Raw genomic sequence first — 22,540 nt, forward strand, 5'->3', positions numbered from 1 at the left:
AGAAGGCTAGAGAGCATGCAGGGCTACCACCTCTTTCTCTAGTTCAGTCACCGCCGAGGTTTGATGACCTCCCTAGTCTTTCTGAGATAGATTTAGAGGATGAGGAGGAGATGGAGGAGCAGGAGCAGCTAGAGCTTGATCCTCACACGAGTTTGAGGTCCACCTTGCAGTCCATGAGGAGGAGCACTAGGCATGAGCATCACACTTATACCACCCATCACCAAGGAAGGGCGGTGGTGTCTTCTTCCTCCTCCTCCGACGATAATGATGATGGAGAGGAGGATGTTGCAGGTGCTAGTGGAGCTACTGGTGGGGATGATGTTGATTGGGATACCAGCCAAGAGGATGAGGAGTGAGTGTTGGTCTTTCTTCTTTTCTTCTCTTTTTGGCGCTTTATGCCAAAGGGGGAGAAAATTAGAGGGGTCAACAACCTTTTTGACGCCATGGAGAGGAGGTTGCTACAGCTAGAGTCATGTTCGTATCTGTTTAGAGTAGTCTTCATTAGGTGAGAGTTTGAGAGTCCATTAGAAACTCTATTTGTGTAATAATGCTACTTAGGTACTTTATATATATGTGGGATATGGACATATATTAATCTATGCTGTCGTTTGTGATACAATTGTGCTAGAATGTATATCTTTATATGTATCACATGCTGTGGGTGTCTGTTCTGATCTGTGCTGTTACAACAAGTGTGGCAGTGCCACACTCTGGTGCGGCAGTGCCACACCCAGCTGTTACAACAAAACATGTTGTGCATAAACTATCATTCGCATCACGTTTTACATACCTGACACAGTATGCAGCACCCCCACTGGAGCATGGATGTAGGGGGAGCCCCATCACTTTCACTAAAATGTGAATCTTGGCTTCTTATGTGAATTTGAGAATTTAATTCTCTATTCACATACTTAGGGGGAGGCTCTACACCCATGGCTCAAAAAATCTCAGTATTTATTTCATATCTTTTGTAAGCTATAATTGGGTTGTCATCAATCACCAAAAAGGGGGAGATTGAAAGTGCAATCAAGCCCTAATTGTGGGTTTCGGTGATAATGACCATGCAATTAGAGAACTAATGAGATTTATCAAGATGACAAGCAGGGAATTTATGTTTGAGGATGCTACAAGAAACTTAGGAGACCTCAATTACAAATGTTGATGGCTTCAAACTCAAAGGAGGTTTAAATTCTTTTATATTTTGAATTTGAGTATAGGAAAAACCATACTATAAAGGGGGACACAATGCTTAAGCCAACATATGATATCAAGTGCTCAAACATACACATGCATCTTCAGATTCATAGCCAAGACAGCCTAAACTTCACTCTTACCCTTGCTATCCTGACTGGTGTGGCACTGCCGCACTTGAAGAGAGGCACTGCCGCACTTGAGCCACGACACTGCCATGACTTAAGTGACCGTTGGGGGCTGTGGGGTATTTATACCCTTCCCCTTCCTCCCCAATGGCTCTCTGCCTCTTCTTCCTCACTCTAGCTCATCCAAAATAGAAAGGAGCCTCTCTCTCTCTCCCTCCATTGTTGACCTTGAGCCCTCAAGCAAATCCATTGATTTCCCCATCAATCCTTGAGAGAAAAGGGTCCAAAACTTGATTAGAGAGCAGCTCCATTGATTCCTCAACTCAAAAGAGCACTTGGTTCATATTTTGGCCAACGGTTGTATTTGTTACTCTTGGAGCTTGGCTCCTAGCCAACTAGAGCATCGCCCGTGAAGCTTGCCAACTTGTATGGCAGCCCTAGGAGGTTTGTAACCATCTCTTAAAGCAGTATACTCACCCCTCATCTCAAGAGTTAAGTCTCTTGACTTGAGAATAAGGAAGAGTTGGAAAGCCTTAAGCCTTAGTGGCTAACCTCAACAAACTGAGTTAGGTAAGCCTTAGTGGCGAGCCAAACCATGGGATAAATCATTGTGTCATTTGTGCTTAATTTACATTACTTACATTTCATATTGTTGGTTGAGGTGATTTCTAGGCTTTCTGGTCGATCTACTTGTGTGTGGTGTTACTACAACTTCTAGCTCTTGATCTATGACTATCATACCTGTAGTAGGCTGAGAAATTTCTCTGATCTAAGTTTCCGTTTACTGATTTTAGACTATGACTCGAAGTTATCTACAGGTGCAGTAGTGCCGCTATTCTGGTCTGGCAGTGCCACCCTCCAGAGCGGCAGTGCCGCAGGGTGAATTTGATAAAAGTTTGAGTGTTTGTTTTGACAGGCCTATTCACACCCCCTCTGGGCCAACCAAAGATCCTACACCTTGGTCTTGTAAAGATGCCATGCTTTTATTTATAGCTATAGTCATTGCTTTTTTTATTTAGAAGTTGATGTAGGCTTTGTTTCATAGAACAGTAGGTGGACTTTGTTATATGGAGCCAATCAAACAATGCATTTGTTGTACGTGAATTGTTTGTGGACTTATTATTAGACTTTGCATTAAATCTCTATTAGTTGGGTAATATATATATGCACAAATGCTACTAGTAGTTGTACGCAACCAAAACTGACCACGATCATGTCACAGCCATGACTCATCATCGCCCGTTAACCCGTCGCCCAAGAACTGATAGGCAACAAGAAGCGGCTGATATCGATGGGATGAGAGAGCAGCATGATCTGACAAACAGTGGCGATAACAATCAGGACGGTGAGAACGAGGTACCATGGACCCCTACCACTCTTCTCGAGCTAGATCAAGATGACCAAGATGACCAGGTAACTTATGTATCATGTGACTAGGTAGCCACACACACTAATTAATTGAGAGTCTATTAGCTTACTTAGTGTCTCTAGCAGGAGGTTGAGCCGACCGAGCAGCCAGATGGTTCGGGTAGTAGCAAGGCTAGAACTAAGCAAGGCGTGTCATAGCTTCCTACTAGTAGGAATGCACACTAGCACATCACTGAGTTTGACCAAGTCGGTGAGCCGCTCGCACCTAAAAAAGCTGCGGCCAAATACAAGACTATCATAAGGACACTTGTAAGGGACTACATCCCGATTAAGTACATGAAGTGGATTGGGAAAGATGATGACCCATGGAGGATTCCCGAAAGTGAGAAGGATGACATATGGGAGAAATGGATCCCATAGTATTTCACTTTCCCATAGGACTATGACAAGGAGCAAGTCAAGAAAAAAGCAAAAGAAATCATGGGGACATGCTTCAAGACTTTCAAGGGGACATTGTATAAGAAATTTATCCTCGAGGATAAAGAGACAAATTAGGATGGTGGAGAGTACACCAAGCAGAAGGACTTCTGGTAGGAATTCAAGCAATATAGGCAAACCGAGGAGTACTTGGAACTGAGCAGGAAGAATAAGGAGAACTCGCTTAAAGCGACGAATCCTCATAAACTCGGTTCTCGTAGCTACGCTAGTAAGATGGATGCATTTGAAAGGGAACTTGAGGAGGTGGAATGCATTGACATTGAGCCAGATCGATATATTTCTGTATGGCGAGGGGGGTACACCATGGCCCGGATGGGAGCTTTAGCTCCACAAATCTAGCCATGAGCAGCCTCGTCCAGAAGATCTTTGAGGTAAATGATGAGGTGAGGAAAGGGACCCGTAGTACTAATAGGGAGAATGACGTGCTCACCCAAGCACCTAGAAACAAGGAGCACCCTGGTTGCACTAGTGAGCCGATCTTGTTCCTTGGAAAATAGCATTCGAGGAAGAATCTTCCACTTATAAGTGGTAGATAAGCGGCATAAGAGGTAGAGTATATGAGGGTTCTAAAAGAGATGGAAGACAAATTCAAAAAATGGATTGATGAGAGGGTTCAAGAAAAAGTCAATGTACTTATGGCGTTCATGGGATCAGGAGTAGTACCACAAAAACCTCTTCCGACTAGCTTTAGCCCATAGTTTAGGGGTCGCAGCAGCTGCGGATCAACCCTGCTCGACAATGAAGAGGCAAATGTGCCTCATCTGGTGGACAGCATCATCGAACCTGTCAATGTCAGGCTGTACATCCATCAGCAATGGACAACTAACAAGGTGGTGGTCGGCCAGGCCCGGCCTACGGGAGACGGGACCATTAATGGCCATCCAATTCCAATGGCATATGCCCACGTTGGCATTGATACTATACTTGATAAGAAGTATAATAAGATGCACATTGATTACCTCGCACAAGAAGACAAGCAACACCTTGTTCAGAACAAGGGCGCTCATGTGGCCTGGCGCAAGCGCTTCATTAAGCTTGATCATCAGTTGTCTTCGAATGATGATGAGGACAATGATGAATCTTTGCCGCCCAGAGATGATCACTCACCATCTCCCAATAGAGGAGATCACACTACCTTCCCTAGTTCCTTGCCATCACCCCCGAGAAGACAAAAGCCTCCTTCTCTTCCTCCTCGTCCTCCATCTTCATCGGCCCCAAGAAAAGAGAAGACTCCTCCTCCTCCTCCTCCTCCTCCTCCCTCTTCATCACCCCTAAGAAAACATAATTCTCATCATCCTCCTCCACAACAGCCCAAAACAAGATCTAAGGCATCCTCGCAGTCGCAGAAAAGGTCCTCGAATTCGATCGCTAATGCTCCCAAAGTGGACCAACAAAAAAAGAAAAGGACAATGAGTGGCAGCGTTACAAACTTGATGAACCAACAAAAGCCAGAAGTAGCCTCCAAGGAAGACAAAGTTAGATTCTGGAATCTATTTGCCTCATTGCCTAAGTGGAGGGTGAAGTATGAATTCAATAGGCAAACAGAGAGTAAGCACAATCAATTAAGAGTCGAAGAAATACATCATGAAGATCAAAGGAAGATAAACAAGATTATCGAAGACAACCCCGGATTAAGCAGGGATGATGCCGCGAACATCTATTATGATTCACTAGCATATGAGACGACAAGACCGGTAATGCAGTTTCAAAGAGGAAATTTTTTGGTGGACGAGAAGGAGTATAAAAATTTGACAACATATATGCGTGACTTGCATGATTATTACATGGCCCAAGCACTTGAGATGGGACAGGCGGCTTTCGAATATATTATCCATCCGTCGCATGTTTTCCATTATCCTAATGAAGAGAAGCACTTTGTCGGTTGGGATAACTTGTTTTAGCTATTCTAGAGTTGCGATCTCGATACACAAAAGTTGACGCTATGGACTATGTAAGTACCCTACTCGCACGATATTATAATTAACTACTCTCTCGATACACAAATAGTTAACGACTGCACATTCCCCATGAATTATGCAGGTGTGTAGCAAAACATTGCTTCAAAACAAAGTACGCTCATATGTCTTTCCTGGACCCCAAGCTAGTCAACGAGAGAAAATGTTGAGGCATGCATGGAAATAAAGTGGAAGATCTAACGGAGACAATGACTGCCATTTTCAAAATTTTTAAGATGAGTAATAAAACCAAAATACTTCTAGCCTACAACTGCGAGTATGTGTTCTCTGCTCTTATTTTTATGCTTGTTTTTTGTAGTTACGATTATTCATTAACTTAGTTTTTGTGATTGCAGCAACCATTTCGTCTTCATTATTGTCGATATTAAAAGAAATCATATCAAGGTGTGGGACTCGAAGAAAAAGCCACTTTGTTTGCTCGATCAACTAGTCGAAGTGCTTAATGCATAAGCGAACCTAATAACATATTATTTTCTAATCGCACATAGCATATTCTAATGTTGCCCCTTTTTCACACTTTATAACGTGGCACAATGTCCAGGCAAGAATGGTTGGTGGGACGAAGGTTCCATTTCAGGTTGCACCATTGCAATTGGAGACTCTAGACCAGCCGACGGGAAACAATGAATGCGGGTTCTACATAATATGAGCAATGCTTCGCTACCTCGGCGTAAAATCGGAGGCGGCAGATGCTTTGGTGTGTATAATCCCCATTTCATTTATATCTGTTAATTCAACACAATGATCTACTTATTTCTCTAACATTTCTGCCTTTCGAAATCGGTTTTTTGAATGACATCGCAAGGAATTTAAACACAATATGCTGTTAGAAATAGAGGTCAAAGCACTGTCATCGGAGCTAGCAGCCTTCATCGTATTGGAGTGCTTGGAAAAAAAAAGAACATTCTTCATTGCACAATCCGTGAAGTACAAGGCGCAATACGGGCCAGAGCGACTCGCTAGACTATTGTAATTTCTTTTTTTTATTTCAAGGGATCGAGAGCTTCATAAGTACATTTGAACCGTAGGCATAACATTTGTAATGTTTAATGTTGATGGACCTGTCATGTACGTAACGAATATAAAGCAAAACCCGATTCCACTAATAAAATAAAATAAATTATAAAATAGTAAAATACGAAAAAGAGATCATTGTCGGTTAGCACAAAACCGATAGTGATGGTAAAGAGGGCACTGCCGGTTCATGGCACGAGCCGACAGTGTTGGTTGAGCCATCACTGTCGGCTTGAAATCCAAACCGGCAGTGTTGCTGAAGACAACAGTGTCGGTTTTAGCCACCAGCCGGCAGTGATGGCTCGACCAACACAGCCGGCTTGAGCCATGAACCAACAGTGATGGCTTGCTCAACACTGCCGGCTTGAGACATAAGCCGACAGTGTAGGCTTGCTCGATACTACCGGCTTGAGCCAAGAACCGACACTCTTGAAGCAACCATCACTGTCGGTTGGATCTATAAACCGGCAGTGTTGTTCAACTGGACACTGCTAGGTGGAGATAGGAACCGACACTGCCGGCAGTGTCGGTTTTAGCCACCAGTGATAGCTCGACCAACATAGCCGGCTTGAGCCATGAACCAACAGTGATGGCTTGCTCAACACTGCCGGCTTGAGACACAAGCCGATAGTGTAGGCTTGCTCGATACTACCGGCTTGAGCCATCACTGTCGGCACTGTCGGTTTTAGCCACCAGCCGGCAGTGATGGCTCGACCAACACAGCTGGCTTGAGCCATGAACCAACCGTGATGGCTTGCTCAACACTGCCACAAGCCGATAGTGTAGTCTTGCTCGATACTACCGGCTTGAGCCAAGAACCGACACTCTTGAAGCAATCATCACTGTTGGTTGGATCTACAAACCGGCAGTGTTGTTCAACTGGACACTGCTAGGTGGAGACAGAAACCAACACTGTTGCCTGTAGATCAGTGTCGGTTCTTAGGAACCGGTAGTGATGTCAACCCCCCATCACTGCCGGTATGCCACTGTCGGTTCAAAATCCGGCAGTAAAGGTGGTTTTTGAACTGACAATGATGTCCTGATGTGTAGTGACCAGACAGTAATTAATTACTCTCTCGTGCTCATGTCTCTCAAATCTCAGTCCTTGCAAAAATGAAACACGTGATTTTGCTTCTTCTGCGATTAATTAGCCACTGTTCCACAACCCCCCCCCCCCCCCCCCCCCCCCCCCCACACACACACACTTTCACCTCTGGACTGGACCGTACAATTTGTCCATTTTGTTTTGGCCTCGTTCGTTTCGCTGAAAAAACAAGCTAAAACACTATTTCGGCTGATTTGTTGTGAGAGAAAATAGAAGCGAACAGGACCAAAGGCACAGTTCCACTTCCCCACACAGTGAACATGCATGAACATCCGTGGACGAGAAGCAAAGGCACAGTTCCACTTCCACACACACACAGTGATGGAGAAGGAACGAACCGAAAAGATAAAACATCGATTGACATGCCAGTGAGGAGACAAATTTTAAGCAAGCTAGAGCGAGGACCACGCTGTTCACAGCCAGCAACCATGCAGATTGCAGAATTGCAAATGCAGGCAGGAATATTGCAGTGATCAGTGAAGACCTCTCTGTCACATGCTGGCATGCATGCTGCAAAACTTACCACTTCGCATGTCTGAACCAGATGACAAACAAAGCAAGCACGCCCATAATTGCCACACCACGTTATGCTATGCATGCCAATCCACGCAGCGGACGCACAACAACACAGTGTGCCTGCCTGCTTATCTGAAAACCTGATGGTCCTCGACTGCTCAGCAGTGTGTTTCCCTGAGGACTGACGAGGAGAGAATAAGGATCTTTGGTGCAATGCAAGGCACCAAGAGGAAGCAGCTACGGATTGGAGGTGGAGCCAAATAAAACCATATATATATGAATATGATCAGCAAGAGGCTTTTGCTAACCAACCTCGCCCTCTGGCACATGCATGCATGGTACGGTGGCGGGCGTGCACGGCCTTTTGCTCTCTGAATGATTTGGCATGCATGGATCTTCTGCTGCCAAGCGCAAGCTTGCAAGTGATCGCTTTCGCGGTTTGGTCATCGATGGGACGTAACTCGTCAAAGCATCCACGATCAGTGCTGTATATTGGAATGAACACTGAATTTGCTGTTTCTCAGGGAAGGCCAGTTCTCGATCTAAAAAGGCAAATGCTGGTTTAAACACGCTGCTCGGCTGCTGATGTCTGATGGGAAAGAAACACATTGTTGAAAGAACAAGAGCATGAAAAAGCAACCTAATTAAAGTTTGTCTGTTCCTGTGTTAATGTAAGTGAGAACAAATGAGCACAAGCCATGGTGCTTTGCAACTTTACAGGACCAAGAAAGAAAGATTAGTGCCTAACTAACCAGCCACCTCTCTGGACCATTGTTGAGTTGAGCCTTTTATTTTATCATCAGTGACCATCAGAATCTGAAGGCCAGACGAGAGGAAACCAAACAAAAAGGGAGCTGAAAAGGAGCAGCAGGAGAAGGATGAGGGAATAAAGCCAATTATAGCAAGCACTTGCCTGTATTCATCCTCTCATTTCACACTTCGTCTTTTTGCTAAAGCTAAACAAGCGGTGCTTCATTCATCATGTGCCTGCCTTTTACTTTCTGCGATCCATTGGCATTGAGGATGTCCTGACCCTTTGCAGTCAAGAGTCTCAGCAGAGTGGAGCTGCAACAAGCAGGAACAGGTCTTGCATTGCATTGAAACGACACCCTTCTTTGTGTGTTTGTCTGAAGGGGGCCGGGGGGGGGGGGGGGGGGGGGGGGGGGGGGGGGGGTGGTCATTCAGGAATGCCTCAAAAGAGCAGAGCAGAGCTGGCTGGCAGTGAACAAGAGTGGTTTGGACTTTTTCCAGAAATTTGGGAATCGTGTTGATAGGATCGCACAATCGTTTGTGAAAATGCAGATCGACAACAACTAACAGTGAGTGAAGTGGGTACGCATGCAAGATGATGCTATGCATGGCTGTTGCACTATGACAAATAGGTAGACAAAAGCACTGGAGATTCGCCCATCTAGCATGACGTCAGTATGACCTGTGCTGACTTGGGCTAATCACCACAGTGTAAGTGTAAAGTGTAACAGGGGAAAGATTACTCCGTGATTGTAATCTCCACTGTCGAGAGAGAATTCCATTCCGCTTAAACGCGTAGTTCATGGGACGGTTAAGATGCTAGCATTGTCTTCCTTGCAAGATCATTTATAGCTAGCGAGGGTCTCTTTGAAACACAGGATTTTTAAAACGCAGTAATGAAGGATTGAAGTTGTACGAAAATTATAGTCCTTCAAGAATTCAAAATGCAGGAAAGTTTCCATTGTAGCCTCTAGATGCAAAGGAAAGTTTCCATGAGGTCTAACCTCATGCTAGTTTTTCTCTCAAATTCCTATAATTTCATACATCACATGCATAGTAATCCGAGAATTCCATAGAGTTTAATCCTATGCTTTTCTTTTATTCCAAAGAGGCAAAGAGAGCCTAAACCTTTGGCAAAGCGTACCGAAGAAACCTTTGATCTTGTTAAGCATTTGTCGGGAGGCCCTTGTAAAGGGACAAATTAACTTTGCTGCTTCACCGATGACCTCTCTCTTTGTTCTTTGATCGACAACTTTGCCTTGTTTGCAAACCAACTAAGGAAACCCCAAAACAAACTTCTGTACTATTCCTTCACTTTTTTGCAGGATTTTCCGGCAAGACTATTCAGTGGCAGAGAATATGTATGTATCCTTAAATAAATTAACGTGAGGCTACCATATCAGTAGCCTAGTGGCTAGTGAATAGAGTTCATAATTTAAAGGCAAACACTTTGTATGAGCAATTGAGCATGCACTTTGTATGAGTAACTGAGTATGCATTCATGCATCTGTGGTTACAAGATCTGTGGTGGTGGAAGCATCTTCCGGAATTCCACCAAAGTGCATCATTGCAAAATCTGCTCCTGTCTCATTATCAAACTATCATTCTTATCAATGTGTGACTAACACAGTTTCTGACAAAAGCTTCAGAAAGCCTACAAAAGTAAGATCGTTTTTTACTCTCTAAGGTTGCAAAGGTAAAACTGGTTTTTACACATCTGATCCATGATGAGCCAGTGACATATGAAACTACAGGCTCCAGTTTCCGAACAGATCCAAAGTGCAGCGACTGCCAGCACCAACCACTGAAGGAAAAAGTCAAAAATCCTTCATGTGGAAGAATGATTTCCATCCAATCTAAGGATCCACAGCTAGTCTTTTGTTACGAAGCAAGGGAATCATTGCCATTTATCATGCCACGGCTTCTCTTTCAGAAGCAGATGAAAGGTGTACAGGGTGTGATGGTGTGCCCACACTGGAGATTAGAATGGAGATGCATGGTAGTAGTATTCAGACACGCAATCATCGACACCAGGAACTCACAAAGATTTCACTTATCATAAAGACGATTCATATATTTTTTCAGTGGCAGGAAAATGAATGATTCACGGCATTATGCATGGCTAGTGAGCCTTAAATTCATTCACCAAACTTGCCTGCCACTCCTCCTTTGGCCCCAGACAGTACACACGCAGGCCTAGTGTGAGCCAGGACGGAGCTGCCACCGCCACCGCCACCACACACGCACGCAAACAAACAAAGGAAAAAAATGATGGAAAAAAAGAGAGAAAAAAAGGATGCCATTGGATCCAATGCATGGATAGGGTGGGAGGTAGGGGCGAAAGGCCCTCCAGTTTCCTCAAAAAAAAAATGGATAGGGTGGGAGGACGCACATTTGTGCTACCCTTGTGAGTGAGGAGACTTTGCATTAATTGGCAAATCACAGGGCTTCAAATTGGAGGAGCCCCCCCCCCCCCCCCACCCCCCACCCCCCCATCCATCTTGAGCTTCTCTTCTCTTCTTCTTGTTCATGTGATGCACGCACGACGCTCTGGCCATTAATTCCAGCTCTTTGACCCCGAAGATGCTCACCTCACCACACCAGCCATGGCAGGGGCAGCCGGCAGCAGTACAGTTCCCTTCCCAACGCCAAACGCATTGCCTGCCCCATAAAAAGACGGCGTTGCATTGAGGAAGGTCACCACGGGCCCCCTGCCAACTGCTCTCTCTCTCTCTCTCTCTGGGCTGGGCATGCTCAGCTCAGCTGGGTGCCCCCTGCAGCCCTGCACTGCAACGTCCACCACCACCCCACCAAGTAGATCATCCGAGGTGACATATGGAACGAGAGATTTGCAGTGCTCATGCCTTCTCCATGATTCCATCCAACCTTTGCACTAAACAAAATTAATTAATACATATTCTGCTCATTTTAGAAACCAACCAACCAATCAATCAATCCAGGATGCAATGGAAGATGAGGATGTGAAAAATCTTTTTCGGTTGAGGTCAGTAACAGGCGACAGGATACACCTGATAGCTCTGATAGGCATGTCGTCGTTGAGAATCAGAGAGCAAGGTCAGGTTCAGTAACAGGGTCAATGGCCAGCGGGCACTGACTCTGGTAACCTGAACAAGCAGTATAGTAATCTGAATATCATAACGCCATTATTAGCCCGCCCTCGTGATTGCAAGATCACAGAGCAGCATCGGGCTAAGTACTCGTAGCCGTCACGGGGAGAGCCGGAGAGAGGCCCAGCCTCTTCCTGCCTAGAGCTCGTGAGCAGCAGCCAGACAAAGCCACCCACCCAGCAAGTTCCAGCAGCTCGCAATCTGGACTGGCCGGCCTGCCGTGCCCGGCCAGACGCCAAAGTCCTCCCCGATACAACTACCACTCGTCCACTGAAGATACACGCTAGGCAACAACGCAGTCACCTCCAGGTCCAGGCTCCTCTTGTTGTCTTCAACCGCCCCCTCGATCGGTTGCCCTGTTACAACCATGAGAACACGCATGAACAGGACAGCCAATGCAGTGCAGCCGTGCAGGGCTCAGGGCTCAGGAATCAGGAGCTCAGAGCACTAGAACATGTCCCCAAACCCGGTCACCTGTCACAACCCACAATGAGGCAGCGAATCACTCGGTTATAGGCGTTTGATCCTGAGGATTACCAATCCATCCAAAATGGCAGTCTTGTCGAGATTCTCGCCGAAAATGACATTGCAACACGTACTCCTGCAATGGTACCATGGGTTGCCGTTTTCTTGAGCCACGCCAGTGGCAGGATCGAGTTCGGAATCAATTCCATTGCAGGAACTGGAATTGACGGGCCATGAGAAAGGAACTTGCGGTGGTTCTCTCTCACACGGTTTCTTTTCTTTGCCGTGTCATTTTCTTTCCCTCCCCTTCCCCCTTTGGAACATTGGAACATCGGAGCATGGGCCGTGTTCGGCCGGCCGGCTGGCTGGCTGCCGGCTGGCCAGCCACCTCACAAAAATACTGTTCACGTTCTGTCAGAACAGTATTTTCCTCTCACAGCAATCAGCCGGAACAGTATTTTTCAGTCCTGCCGAACAGGACCATGATCCGTCCATGGTCCATGGTTACAAAAGGCCGGCCACCCGACCCTTGGGTTACAAGCTGCTGCTCGCTTTTCTTCTGAGATGAGATCGAGATCATGGAAGGAACTATTTGCTTCTGAGATCTGCTACATACACACTGAAAATTGTCGTACTTGGGCCTTGTTTAGTTACCTTCAAAATTCCTAAGTTTTTTCACTCTCTCTCCATCACATCAATTTTTAGCTGCTTGCATGGAGTATTAAATGTAGGTAAAAAAAATAATTAATTACACAGTTTAGTTGGAAATCACGAGATGAATCTTTTGAGCCTAGTTGGTCCACGATTGGACAATATTTGTCAAATAAGACGAAAGTGGTACTATTCATCAGGTTGAAAAAACTTTTAATCTAAACGTGGCCTTGAACCACACTCCCCACTTTATATAGCTGAAATTTGACCAAGCTTTTGTTTTTGAATTATAACTCCTTTGTTTGCACCACCATTGACAATAGCAGCAATTTGATCAAGACAATCACATCGCCAGCTATTCCACCCCACACCCAAGATTTCTCGGGATTTACAGTTTACAATTTTCATCGGTCATTTCTCCTGCAACAATCGCACAATTCTTACCACCTTCGTCGTTACATAAGGTAGATCGAGAAAGGAGTGAAAAAAAATTAATTGCGAGAGAGAAAATAATTCTTCATAGTTCTTCAGTCTTGCCAAGCCAGCAGCAGGCAGAGGAACGTCACTCGTCAATCTGCTACTGTCCACGTCATGTCGCCCTCGAAGATCCAGTGGCACACCTCCACCTCGCCGGGCTTTCCGCCAAGCGCCACGAATGCGCCGTGGCTCGGGCTCCAGTCCGACGTGTCCAGGTGGCAGATGGCCACCCCGTGGTTGATCTTCTTCTCGCCGGCGTCCGAGCCATCGGCGGCCATGATGTCGGCCTCGTACACCCGCACCTTGGGCACCGAGTGGCAGTAGTACACCAGGTACGGGAACAGGCTCTGGTGGCACGACACGGACCGCGTCACCCGGCCGCCGTCCACGCCCGTCACCGTCCCGAGCCGGACGTCGCCGCCGCTGCCCGCCGTCGACGCCGTGCTGCGCACCACGATGTGGTCGCCCAGCGTCTCCACGGCGAAGTCCACCACGTCCTCGGCCGACGTCGCGCACCGCTTCGTCTCGCCCTTGCTCGGCGCGCGCAAGCACTCCGCCACCGTCGAGGACACGGCTTTCCCCATCGCCGTGTCGAGGGGGAAGCCGAACGCCTCCGACACGGCGCGGTGCTCGAACGGGATCCTCGCCGCGATGGCCCGGGGCAGGAACGCCCGGGGCGGCATCTTGTCCCTGATGTCCGGCATCGGCATTCGGTTCCCGGCCACCAGCTCACGCTCCCTGAAGAACTTGCCGGGCTCCGGCGACCACTTCAGGTGCTCGTGGTGCTGCATCGATGCCGCCGCCTCCGCCGACACCGTCAGCGCCCCAGTAGAGGTGTTGTGGTACTCCTTGAAGCTGACGCCGGTCTTGGCGTAGCCCTTGAAGGTGTTGTTCTCGCCGGCGTACTCCTTGAACCCAATGTGGTGGTTGGGGTTGGTGCCCTCGCCGTAGCCCTTGAAGGTGGTGCTGCCCGGGTTGGCCGAGTTGCCGTAGCTCTCGAACTCCGCGGCGCCGCCGTTGGCGCCCTTGGCGTAGGAGGTGAACCTGTCATCGCCGACATTGGCGTCGTCGCGGTACTTCTTGAAGGTGTCCACGCCGGCGTTCCCGCCGGCGTCGTAGTTCCGGAACGTGTTCTCGGGGACGTTCCCCTCCACTCCGTACCCCGTGAAGGTGTCCGTGGCGCCGTTGGCGGACTGCCCGTAGTTGGCGAAGGCGGAGGCCAGCACGTTGGACTCGTTGCCGTAGGACGAGAACGTCTCCCGCACGCCGTTGCCGTCCTTGCCGTAGCCGGAGAAGCCGTTCTCCCCGTGGTTGGCCTCCTGGGAGTAGGACGCGAAGCTGCGGCCGCGGCCGTTGGCGCCGGCGTCGTAGTTGGTGAAGGTGGAGTCCGGGACGTTGGTCTCGGCGGCGTACGCGGCGAAGGAGCCCGAGCCGCCCGTGGCGCCGCCCGCGTAGGAGGTGAAGTTGGCGGTCACCACGTTGCCGTCGGCCTCGTAGGAGGCGAAGCTGTCGGCGCGTCCCGACGAGTCCCGGCCGTAGCGGCGGAAGCTGTCGGCGGCGATGTTGAGGTCCGGGGAGTAGTTCCGGAACGAGTCGGACCCTGCTACGCCGCCGGTGCCGTAGTTGTTGAAGTTGGCATTGCTGTAGCCCTTGAACGGGCCCCCGCCCCTGGGGCCCGACGCCGCCAGCGACGCCGCGTCGGTGGTAGCCGGGCCGGGGCAGAGGAGCGCGGCCTTGGTGCAGAGCGCGGGGAGGCGGGCGCGGATGTCGGGCAGTGCGGAGGGGAAGGAGGCGGAGTCGGCGGCCGGGAGCGGGGAGAGCTTGGCGACGAAGAAGGCTGGGTGCGGGCGGTTGTTGGGCACCTTGCGGTTCCAGTACCGGATGAATGCCGCCTTCGCCGTGAACGGGTTCACCGCAGGCGACGCGCCGGCACCGGCGGCGGCGGCGGCATTGTGCGGGAGGAGGTACACGAGGAGGAGCAGGGTGGCGGCGAGGACGGTGCGAATGGGCGGTGGGGTAGGGGAAGAAGCCATGGGAGATTTGGGGATGGGGCTTGAGAGAAGAGGAGGACGGGTTAATAAACAAGAGTGGGGAGTGAGTGTGAATGTGAGTGAGTGACAGGATGGCAAAAGACAGTTATTGGTTAAAAAAAAAAGAAAACTGACAGTTGTCGGAAAATTGGCAAATACAGTAGTATTCCCCTCCCTCATTCTCTAAAAAAAAACCTTTTTGCTTGTATTTTCAGTGAGAATATAATTGGTGGAGGAATTTGTTATATTACATTGAGCCTTATGGGCCGATTATACACAGTACATAACACTAACACCCACCTGAGTGGAAAATATGGTACTATTCTCATTTACTCTAACATCCCCCTGCAGTCACAATGGGAGCACTGCAGACGGACAGACTGGAAAAAAAAGTTGACAAGGACAGAGACGCATCGAGCTAGTCGTCGTGGAAGGGGGCGATGCCGATGTCGACGCAGTCAGGGTAGTCGGAGATGGCGACACAATTGAGGGAGGGTTCATGTAGTCAAGCCACCAGGACGAAGCATGCACCAAGTTGCTAGGTTCGGAACGTGTCATGGACGAAGGCACGCACCAATGTTGCCAATACTGGACGTATGAGATAGAGGGCCCCAACCATGCATCAACATCTCAGGGATCAACATACAAGGTCTCAGCGACGGTTATAGTGCGCAGAACAGCATGATAGAAGGTGCCGACGCAGCCCGCGGCTGTCGGAGTTGACGAAGTAGATGGATAAGAGACGACGACGCATAAGACATGGTTGTGCTGGACGAAGAAGAAGCTATGCGGAGGCGTATGCGTCTAACCCAGAGGTGAGCAATCCGGGCGGACGCACTTGCCCAAAGGCAGCGGTCCGGACACAAGGTACAACGACAACAAGTGGCTCGATGTCGACAATGGAGAACTTGAATATCTTGACGAAGACCTTGTATGGACGGATGGCACACCAGAGATTACGTAGCATATCGTCAATGCATAGGGCACGACAATGTAGACGCAACGGCAAAGCAAACACACTAGCAACGGTGCTGCGACCCGAAGAGGTGACACAACAACAGCCTTGTTGCTCGGAGAAGATACGTGTAGAACTCGGCATTGGACATCATGGAAGCCAGGTGAATCATGCATAATCGGTTGTACATACTAATTTTCTGTTCTAGATTTTCTTGTCTTCTATCATTCGGTCCCTAGTATACACTAAGTTGTTGTACTTAAACTTAGGCCCGTTTGTATGAACATATTTTTTGAAAACAGTTTCATGAGCAGTTTTCTCGGTGAAGTTCAGCTATTTTGAAAAAACCGTTTGGTAAAACAGCTTCACTGACTTCATGCATAGTTAAGATAAGAAAATGAGGGAAAGAGTTGTGAAAAACTACTTTGTTCAGCTTTATTTCTCTATTTCTTCGTGGGAGCATAAAAAATGAGCTTCACCCTGTGAACTGTTTTGAAAATAGGTGTTTGACAAAAAATAATAATAAATCTCACAATAGCTCACCAAGCTGTGCCAAATAGAACCTTTAATACTAATTTGAATTCTCTTTGTGAAATATCTGAGCAAAACAGTGAAATTTGTGTTTCCTCCTGGGAATGAGAAGAGCCAATTTAGCCCTTGTTTAGTTCCCCTAAACTCCTAACTTTGGCATTATACAAAAAGAAGATTCACAATCACATCAAACTTGCGGTACATGTATGGAGTACTAAATGTAGATGAAATAAAAAACTAATTGCATAGTTTGGTTGAACTTTGCGAGGCAAATCTTTTGAGCCTAATTAGTCAATGTTTGGACAATAATTCATAAATATAAACGAAAGTGCTATAATGTTTGCCGTCACATCAAACACTGTGCAAATGCAAAGTTCCGGCCGAACTAAGGTAGTGTTTAGTTCCTAAAATTTTGCAAATTTTTTCAAGATTTTCCGTCACATCGAATCTTTGGACGCATGCATGAAGCATTAAATATAAATAAAAAATAAACTAATTACACAGTTTAGACGAAATTCACGAGACGAATCTTTTAAGGCTAACTAGACTATGATTAGACACTAATTATTAAATAACAACGAAAGTGCTACAGTACCATTTCGCCAAGTATACCAGGCCTAGACAAGGCCTTATTTGGAAAGCAGCGCCTTATTTGGAAAGCAGCAAACGCGTTTGTTTACTTTTTTTTTCAAACACAAAAGTTACACGCGTCACTGCGTCGTCGAATTTGGTTCTCGTGAGCAGTACTGAGGACGCGTTTTCGGCTGTGGAGGCGCGTGCGCTGGATGGTATGTTTTGTTGTTGGGTTGGTCTGTCACGTGCTGACCTCCGGAGGCGGAGACCACTGTCTTTTTGCTCCATATATGAACAGCGAGTAATTCATTAATGTTTTATTTGCCAACATTAATGTTGTTTATTCTGGTGTGGTGTTCGACCAAGGATTCCAACTGGATTTGATGAAGCTGTTGTCTGTTGACAACGACGACTACTAGTTAATGTGAGTGATTTCTTTTCCTATATTGGAAGGAATGATTCGGCAATGGATTTGAATTGTTGATAGGGTAGTCGTAATTGCTGTGATTCAGGGCTGGTTGGGAACGCAGGAACTTTATATAAATTAGTTTAATTTTACAGGAAAAATATAGGAATAGAAAAAAAAAATTCACATTCCCAACAGGAACTCAGAGTATGAATGCCCGCGGCCATCAAGTAAGGACAATGGTTAAGGTACTTGTTTCCATTTTCTAAAAGCAAAATATTTTTGTTTCTCAAGCACCGCCAGCTTATTTTTAAAGGTGCTTACTATTTTAGGGTAACAAATTAATTTAATTTAAAAGACTTGCTAGCGTTCGGACATTCGATACGGGGCGTTAGTGTTGGACGGTGCCGTGCACACAAGAGAAGGAGCCCGCGCCGCCTGTTTTTGGCGCGCCCCACCGCGTGGGCCCCATGTCTTGCTCAGTTTCTCAAGCGCCCGTCTATGCCCCAGTAGCGGGCCTGCACCGCTCGGACGTCACCAAGCAACTGCAGCAGGTGGCTACGACAGATGGGTCCCATTGCAACATGTGCAATACCAGATCTACTTTTGCAATACACAGATGTAACACTTATAGCATACATCCGAAAATAGCTGAAACACTTGCAACATACGTCTGAAACACTTGCAAAACACATGGAAAAGCACTTGAAAGCCATTGCAAATATATGCAACATCCAGATGAAACACTTGTAACAGACGTATGGAACACTTGAAACACACGCTTGCACATCCAGATCAACTTTTTGCAACATCCTGATGAAAACACTTGCAACATACGTCTGATTTAGATGAAACATTTGAAACATATACTTAAAACATACGTGTATAGCCATTGCAACATGTGCAACATCTTGATCTACTTTTGTAACATCCCAATCTACTTTTACAACATCGATACAAAACACTTGCAATATATCTCTGAAACACTTGAAACATAAGTTTGCAACATCTCTTTCAACACGAACATCTGCTCACAGCTTCGTCGAATGGAGGCTTGTCGGTACGTGGAGATCACTGATGTGCTCGCCGGCGATGTGGAGTCGCCGGCAATGCGAAGCTAGGTGGCGACGCACAGAGGGCGGGTGGGGGGCAGCACGAGCGGCGCAGAGGGCGGGTGGGTGGCACGTGGAGGTCACCGATGTGCTCACCGGCAACGCAGAGCTGGGCGGCGGTGCACAGAAGGTGGGGTGGGGGCGGCATGGGCAGCGGTAGCGTAGAGGGCGGGTGGGCGTGGTGTGGGTGGCACATAGAGTGGGTGGAGCGTCCAGACATCGGATGCTTGGGTTAGAGCGTTTCCATAATTTTAAAATAGTTGGGTTGTCCTAAGGGCCTTTTACTCCATTGTGATTGTAAGAATAAGCTAAAATAATCTAATTGTGATCAAACATGCTAGATTAAGATGTGGGTTATTATAACTAAAACACCATATTACAATAATCCTATAATCCATCTTCATATGTTTTTTGATGACCATGAGTATTTATCACTTGATCCAAGAATAATCCAACAAAATAATATACAGATCCAATTACTCTAACTATTAAACTTCATAATCAAGATTATAATAATCCTAGATGTGATCCAAAAATTTCCATTATTATTTTCTTTTTGTGTGAATCATAGCATAGATGCAGATGATCACACACACATGCACATACACTCGTCCTCTATGAACGCACGCACACAGACCATAACTCTACAATCAACCTCAGAAGGACTGAGCCGGTAGATCTCAAGATTGACAAAATCATCGTATACCTTATTGTCGACGAGTACGTCGCCTGCCACTAAAAATAACACCATTGAATCCTGAAATAAATCTATAAAAATATAAGCACCTACATCGAGTAAAGAACTTGAGCATGGATGGATAGGTTCCACCATACCCCCTTTATATTATTCTAAAATAAAAGGATTATGAGTCTTGATGTCATATGGTTCATATTTATTCCCTTTCTGTCGCACTTGAGCTTTTTTCGCATCTCCGTATGGTTCATATTTATTCCCTTTCTGTCGCACTTGAGCTTTTTTCCGCATCTCGAGACCAAAGGCCATAAATCCTAATCTCTAGGTTTAGTATCACTCAAGGGTAGACCGAGATAGCCGAAAGGCAAAGAATCCTTGGAGCAATCAAATGTGTATGCAAGAACATTCAATTTAACATCTGAGATATTGATTGGCACCATCATGGATTTAGCATAACTGACTTTTCAGACTAGTGGAGTCCACAAAAGAATTTATAGCATTGTGCTTATAGGGAAAAAGTTGTCTAATACATCCTTGCATGAAGATGAGTGTGTGATCGACATGTTGAAGAATTGGGAAGTCACTCGTATGCTATTGAAAGGAAAGGCAAAGAAAGGATGACTTGCACTTGGTAGCATTCAACAGGGTCCGTAAGAAGTCAATTGCAAGGACAAACAAAAAGGGTGAGAGAGGAGATAAATGCGCTAGGTCTCTCTCCAATCTCACACTAAAGCAATCTCAAGTAAGCAAAGTGAATGGAGTGTATGGATCCACTAGTTGTCACTCAATTACCAAGACTAAACTATGTATTTCACAACCAAGCACAACCTAAGTACTTAGTGGCCAGGTGAGGGGGAAATGCATACTAGGTTGGGTTTTGGTTTGGCCTATTCAATTGGTTTACTAGGCAGATAGATGACTTGTTGCATTTTTGTGCACTTTGGACATACACACGGACTCAAGAATTGAGGAGCAATGATCAAATAAAACTATACACGTGTATATAACTTCCCTATCCATTTTAAATTGTAAGTCATTTGGCTTTTCTAGATACATAATGGACCTAGACATACGCTATATCTAGATACATGGTAAAAACTATGTATCTCGAAAACCCAAAACATTTAGCAATTTTGAATGGAGAGAGTACTACATACTAGTGACTTATTGGCAAAAGAGTTGTGTAATCCTAGGTATACCCTACCAACATGCTGGCTCTGCCCTTGCCAGAGTTGACTATGAGTGGCATCCAGCTCAACCAATGTGTGCGAAAGCCATTGAATTTCGTGATTTGCAGCATCACCTCATGTTCCACTCGATCAAAGGCCTTTTCAAATGAAGCTTAAGAATAATGAGTTGTTTCTTGGTGTGATGACACACATGCAAGTATTCTAAACACTAGGCCAAGCAATGTTGAATAGCTCTTGCCTGAATGAAAACATTGTGGTATTTTTTAGCACAAGAGAGTGGACGAGTGTCTAAATCCTGCTAGCTAAAATCTTCGTAAGGATTTTAATTAAGGTATTAAGCAATAAGATTAGTCGTAAATCAACAATTCGAGTTGGTCCATCTTTCTAGGGCACTAGTGAAATATGGGAGCCATTGATACTAGGCAAACAAAAAAGATCCAACATATAAAGCCTCACATAAAGCATACCTTCACTTCCTCCTCCATCCAATCACCATTGTGCTTGTTCACTACAACCTGAGGATCGAGAAGCCTCCACTAAGAGAACAAAATGTAGTCTCTGCAAAATGGTGGAAAGTTTAGTTTAGTTAGGTGAATTGTTATAAGTTCAGGCAATTCTAGTATTAGAGGTACCCGTAGGAATGGCTAGTAATTTGGAACGAAAAAGTAGATAATAAATTAAATGAGTAGTATATTTTGTATTAAGATAAGGTAGACGACTCCTGGGATGCACGATCAGAGGAGGCTGACTGGCATTATTATCAGAAACGAGAAGGGAGAGAGGTGGAGCTGACAGGTTGATGACACTATCTGTTTCAAGTAAGGTAACATTATGTTGGGCTATAACTATTTTAGAGAGTGCACCGTTATTTGTACTCATATATAATTTATCTATTTTAGCCCATTATATCAACGCAAGACCCCTATTGCTAAATGCCCATAGTTGGCTATTTATTACACTAGTTTCATGGGAGAAGTGTAGAAAAAGTGTTGAATTACTGACATGTTGTAATAAGGGCATCAAGCAAGTAGGGAAATGGTGCAATCGGAAGTGGTCGACATGATAACAAAGCTTTATCTCATTGGAAATTAGTGAGGCTTGTGAAGGCTGCTAGCATTGATGGTAAACACATACAAAGAGAGAATTGAACGGAGCTGCGCATGTATATTGGTTCAATTGGCAAAAGAAAATAGCCATATTGTGGTGTGGCGTTTTCTTTGGCCAAAGATAATTGAGCATATTATAAGCTCTTGTTTGATCCCATGGACTAACAATTAGCAGCTAGTCTTTTGGCCTTAAGGATCCAAAACAGGTAGACTAAAAGGTCAGCTAATTTTTAGCCACTACACCAACTAGCTATTATTTCATAGCTCTTCAACTCTAGCTAATTTTGGCTAAAAATGCCAAAGATGGGTAAAAAGCCTCCTCTACCATTAGATCAACCGTGTCCTCCCTTTTTCTCTGCTCTCCCTCTCTCTAGCCTATTGATGACCTGGAGGAAGCATGGAGAGTGGTGGAGCGAGCCGAATGGCGGTAGCCTCAGCTCATGGGCGCCCATGAAGACATGGGAGCAAGGACCGAGAAGAGCCATTCCTCCTTCGATCCGGCCACCTGCCGTGTGCCTTACCCTTTGTCCCCGTGGCTCTCCTTAGCCATCGTAGTGGCCCGCCTCAGGGTCACCCCTAATGCGAGCTGCCTTCGCTCTCGCTCTCCACCATGGCCATGGCCCACCTCGGCATTGCCTCCAACACTAGCTGCCTATGCCCTCGCTCTCCACCGTGG

At 46.3% G+C, this 22,540-nt stretch overlaps 1 protein-coding gene across 1 annotated transcript; it reads right to left on the reverse strand.

The window, feature by feature from the left end:
- Positions 1-13,038: 13,038 nt before the first annotated feature.
- On the reverse strand, positions 13,039-15,340 carry LOC136501226 (BURP domain-containing protein 12-like). The gene has a single exon (XM_066496724.1). The coding sequence runs from the start codon at positions 15,298-15,300 to the stop codon at positions 13,360-13,362; it is 1,941 nt and encodes a 646-aa protein (XP_066352821.1). The 5' UTR covers positions 15,301-15,340; the 3' UTR covers positions 13,039-13,359.
- Between the last annotated feature and the right edge of the window lie 7,200 nt (positions 15,341-22,540).

This window comes from Miscanthus floridulus, chromosome 13 (genome assembly GCF_019320115.1).
Source record: "Miscanthus floridulus cultivar M001 chromosome 13, ASM1932011v1, whole genome shotgun sequence".
In the NCBI taxonomy this organism is placed as follows: Eukaryota; Viridiplantae; Streptophyta; class Magnoliopsida; order Poales; family Poaceae; genus Miscanthus; species Miscanthus floridulus.

Bases quoted from the DNA above. Each gene is read 5' to 3' on its own strand.
- LOC136501226 (XM_066496724.1), bottom strand. From the start codon at position 15,300: ATGGCTTCTTCCCCTACCCCACCGCCCATTCGCACCGTCCTCGCCGCC.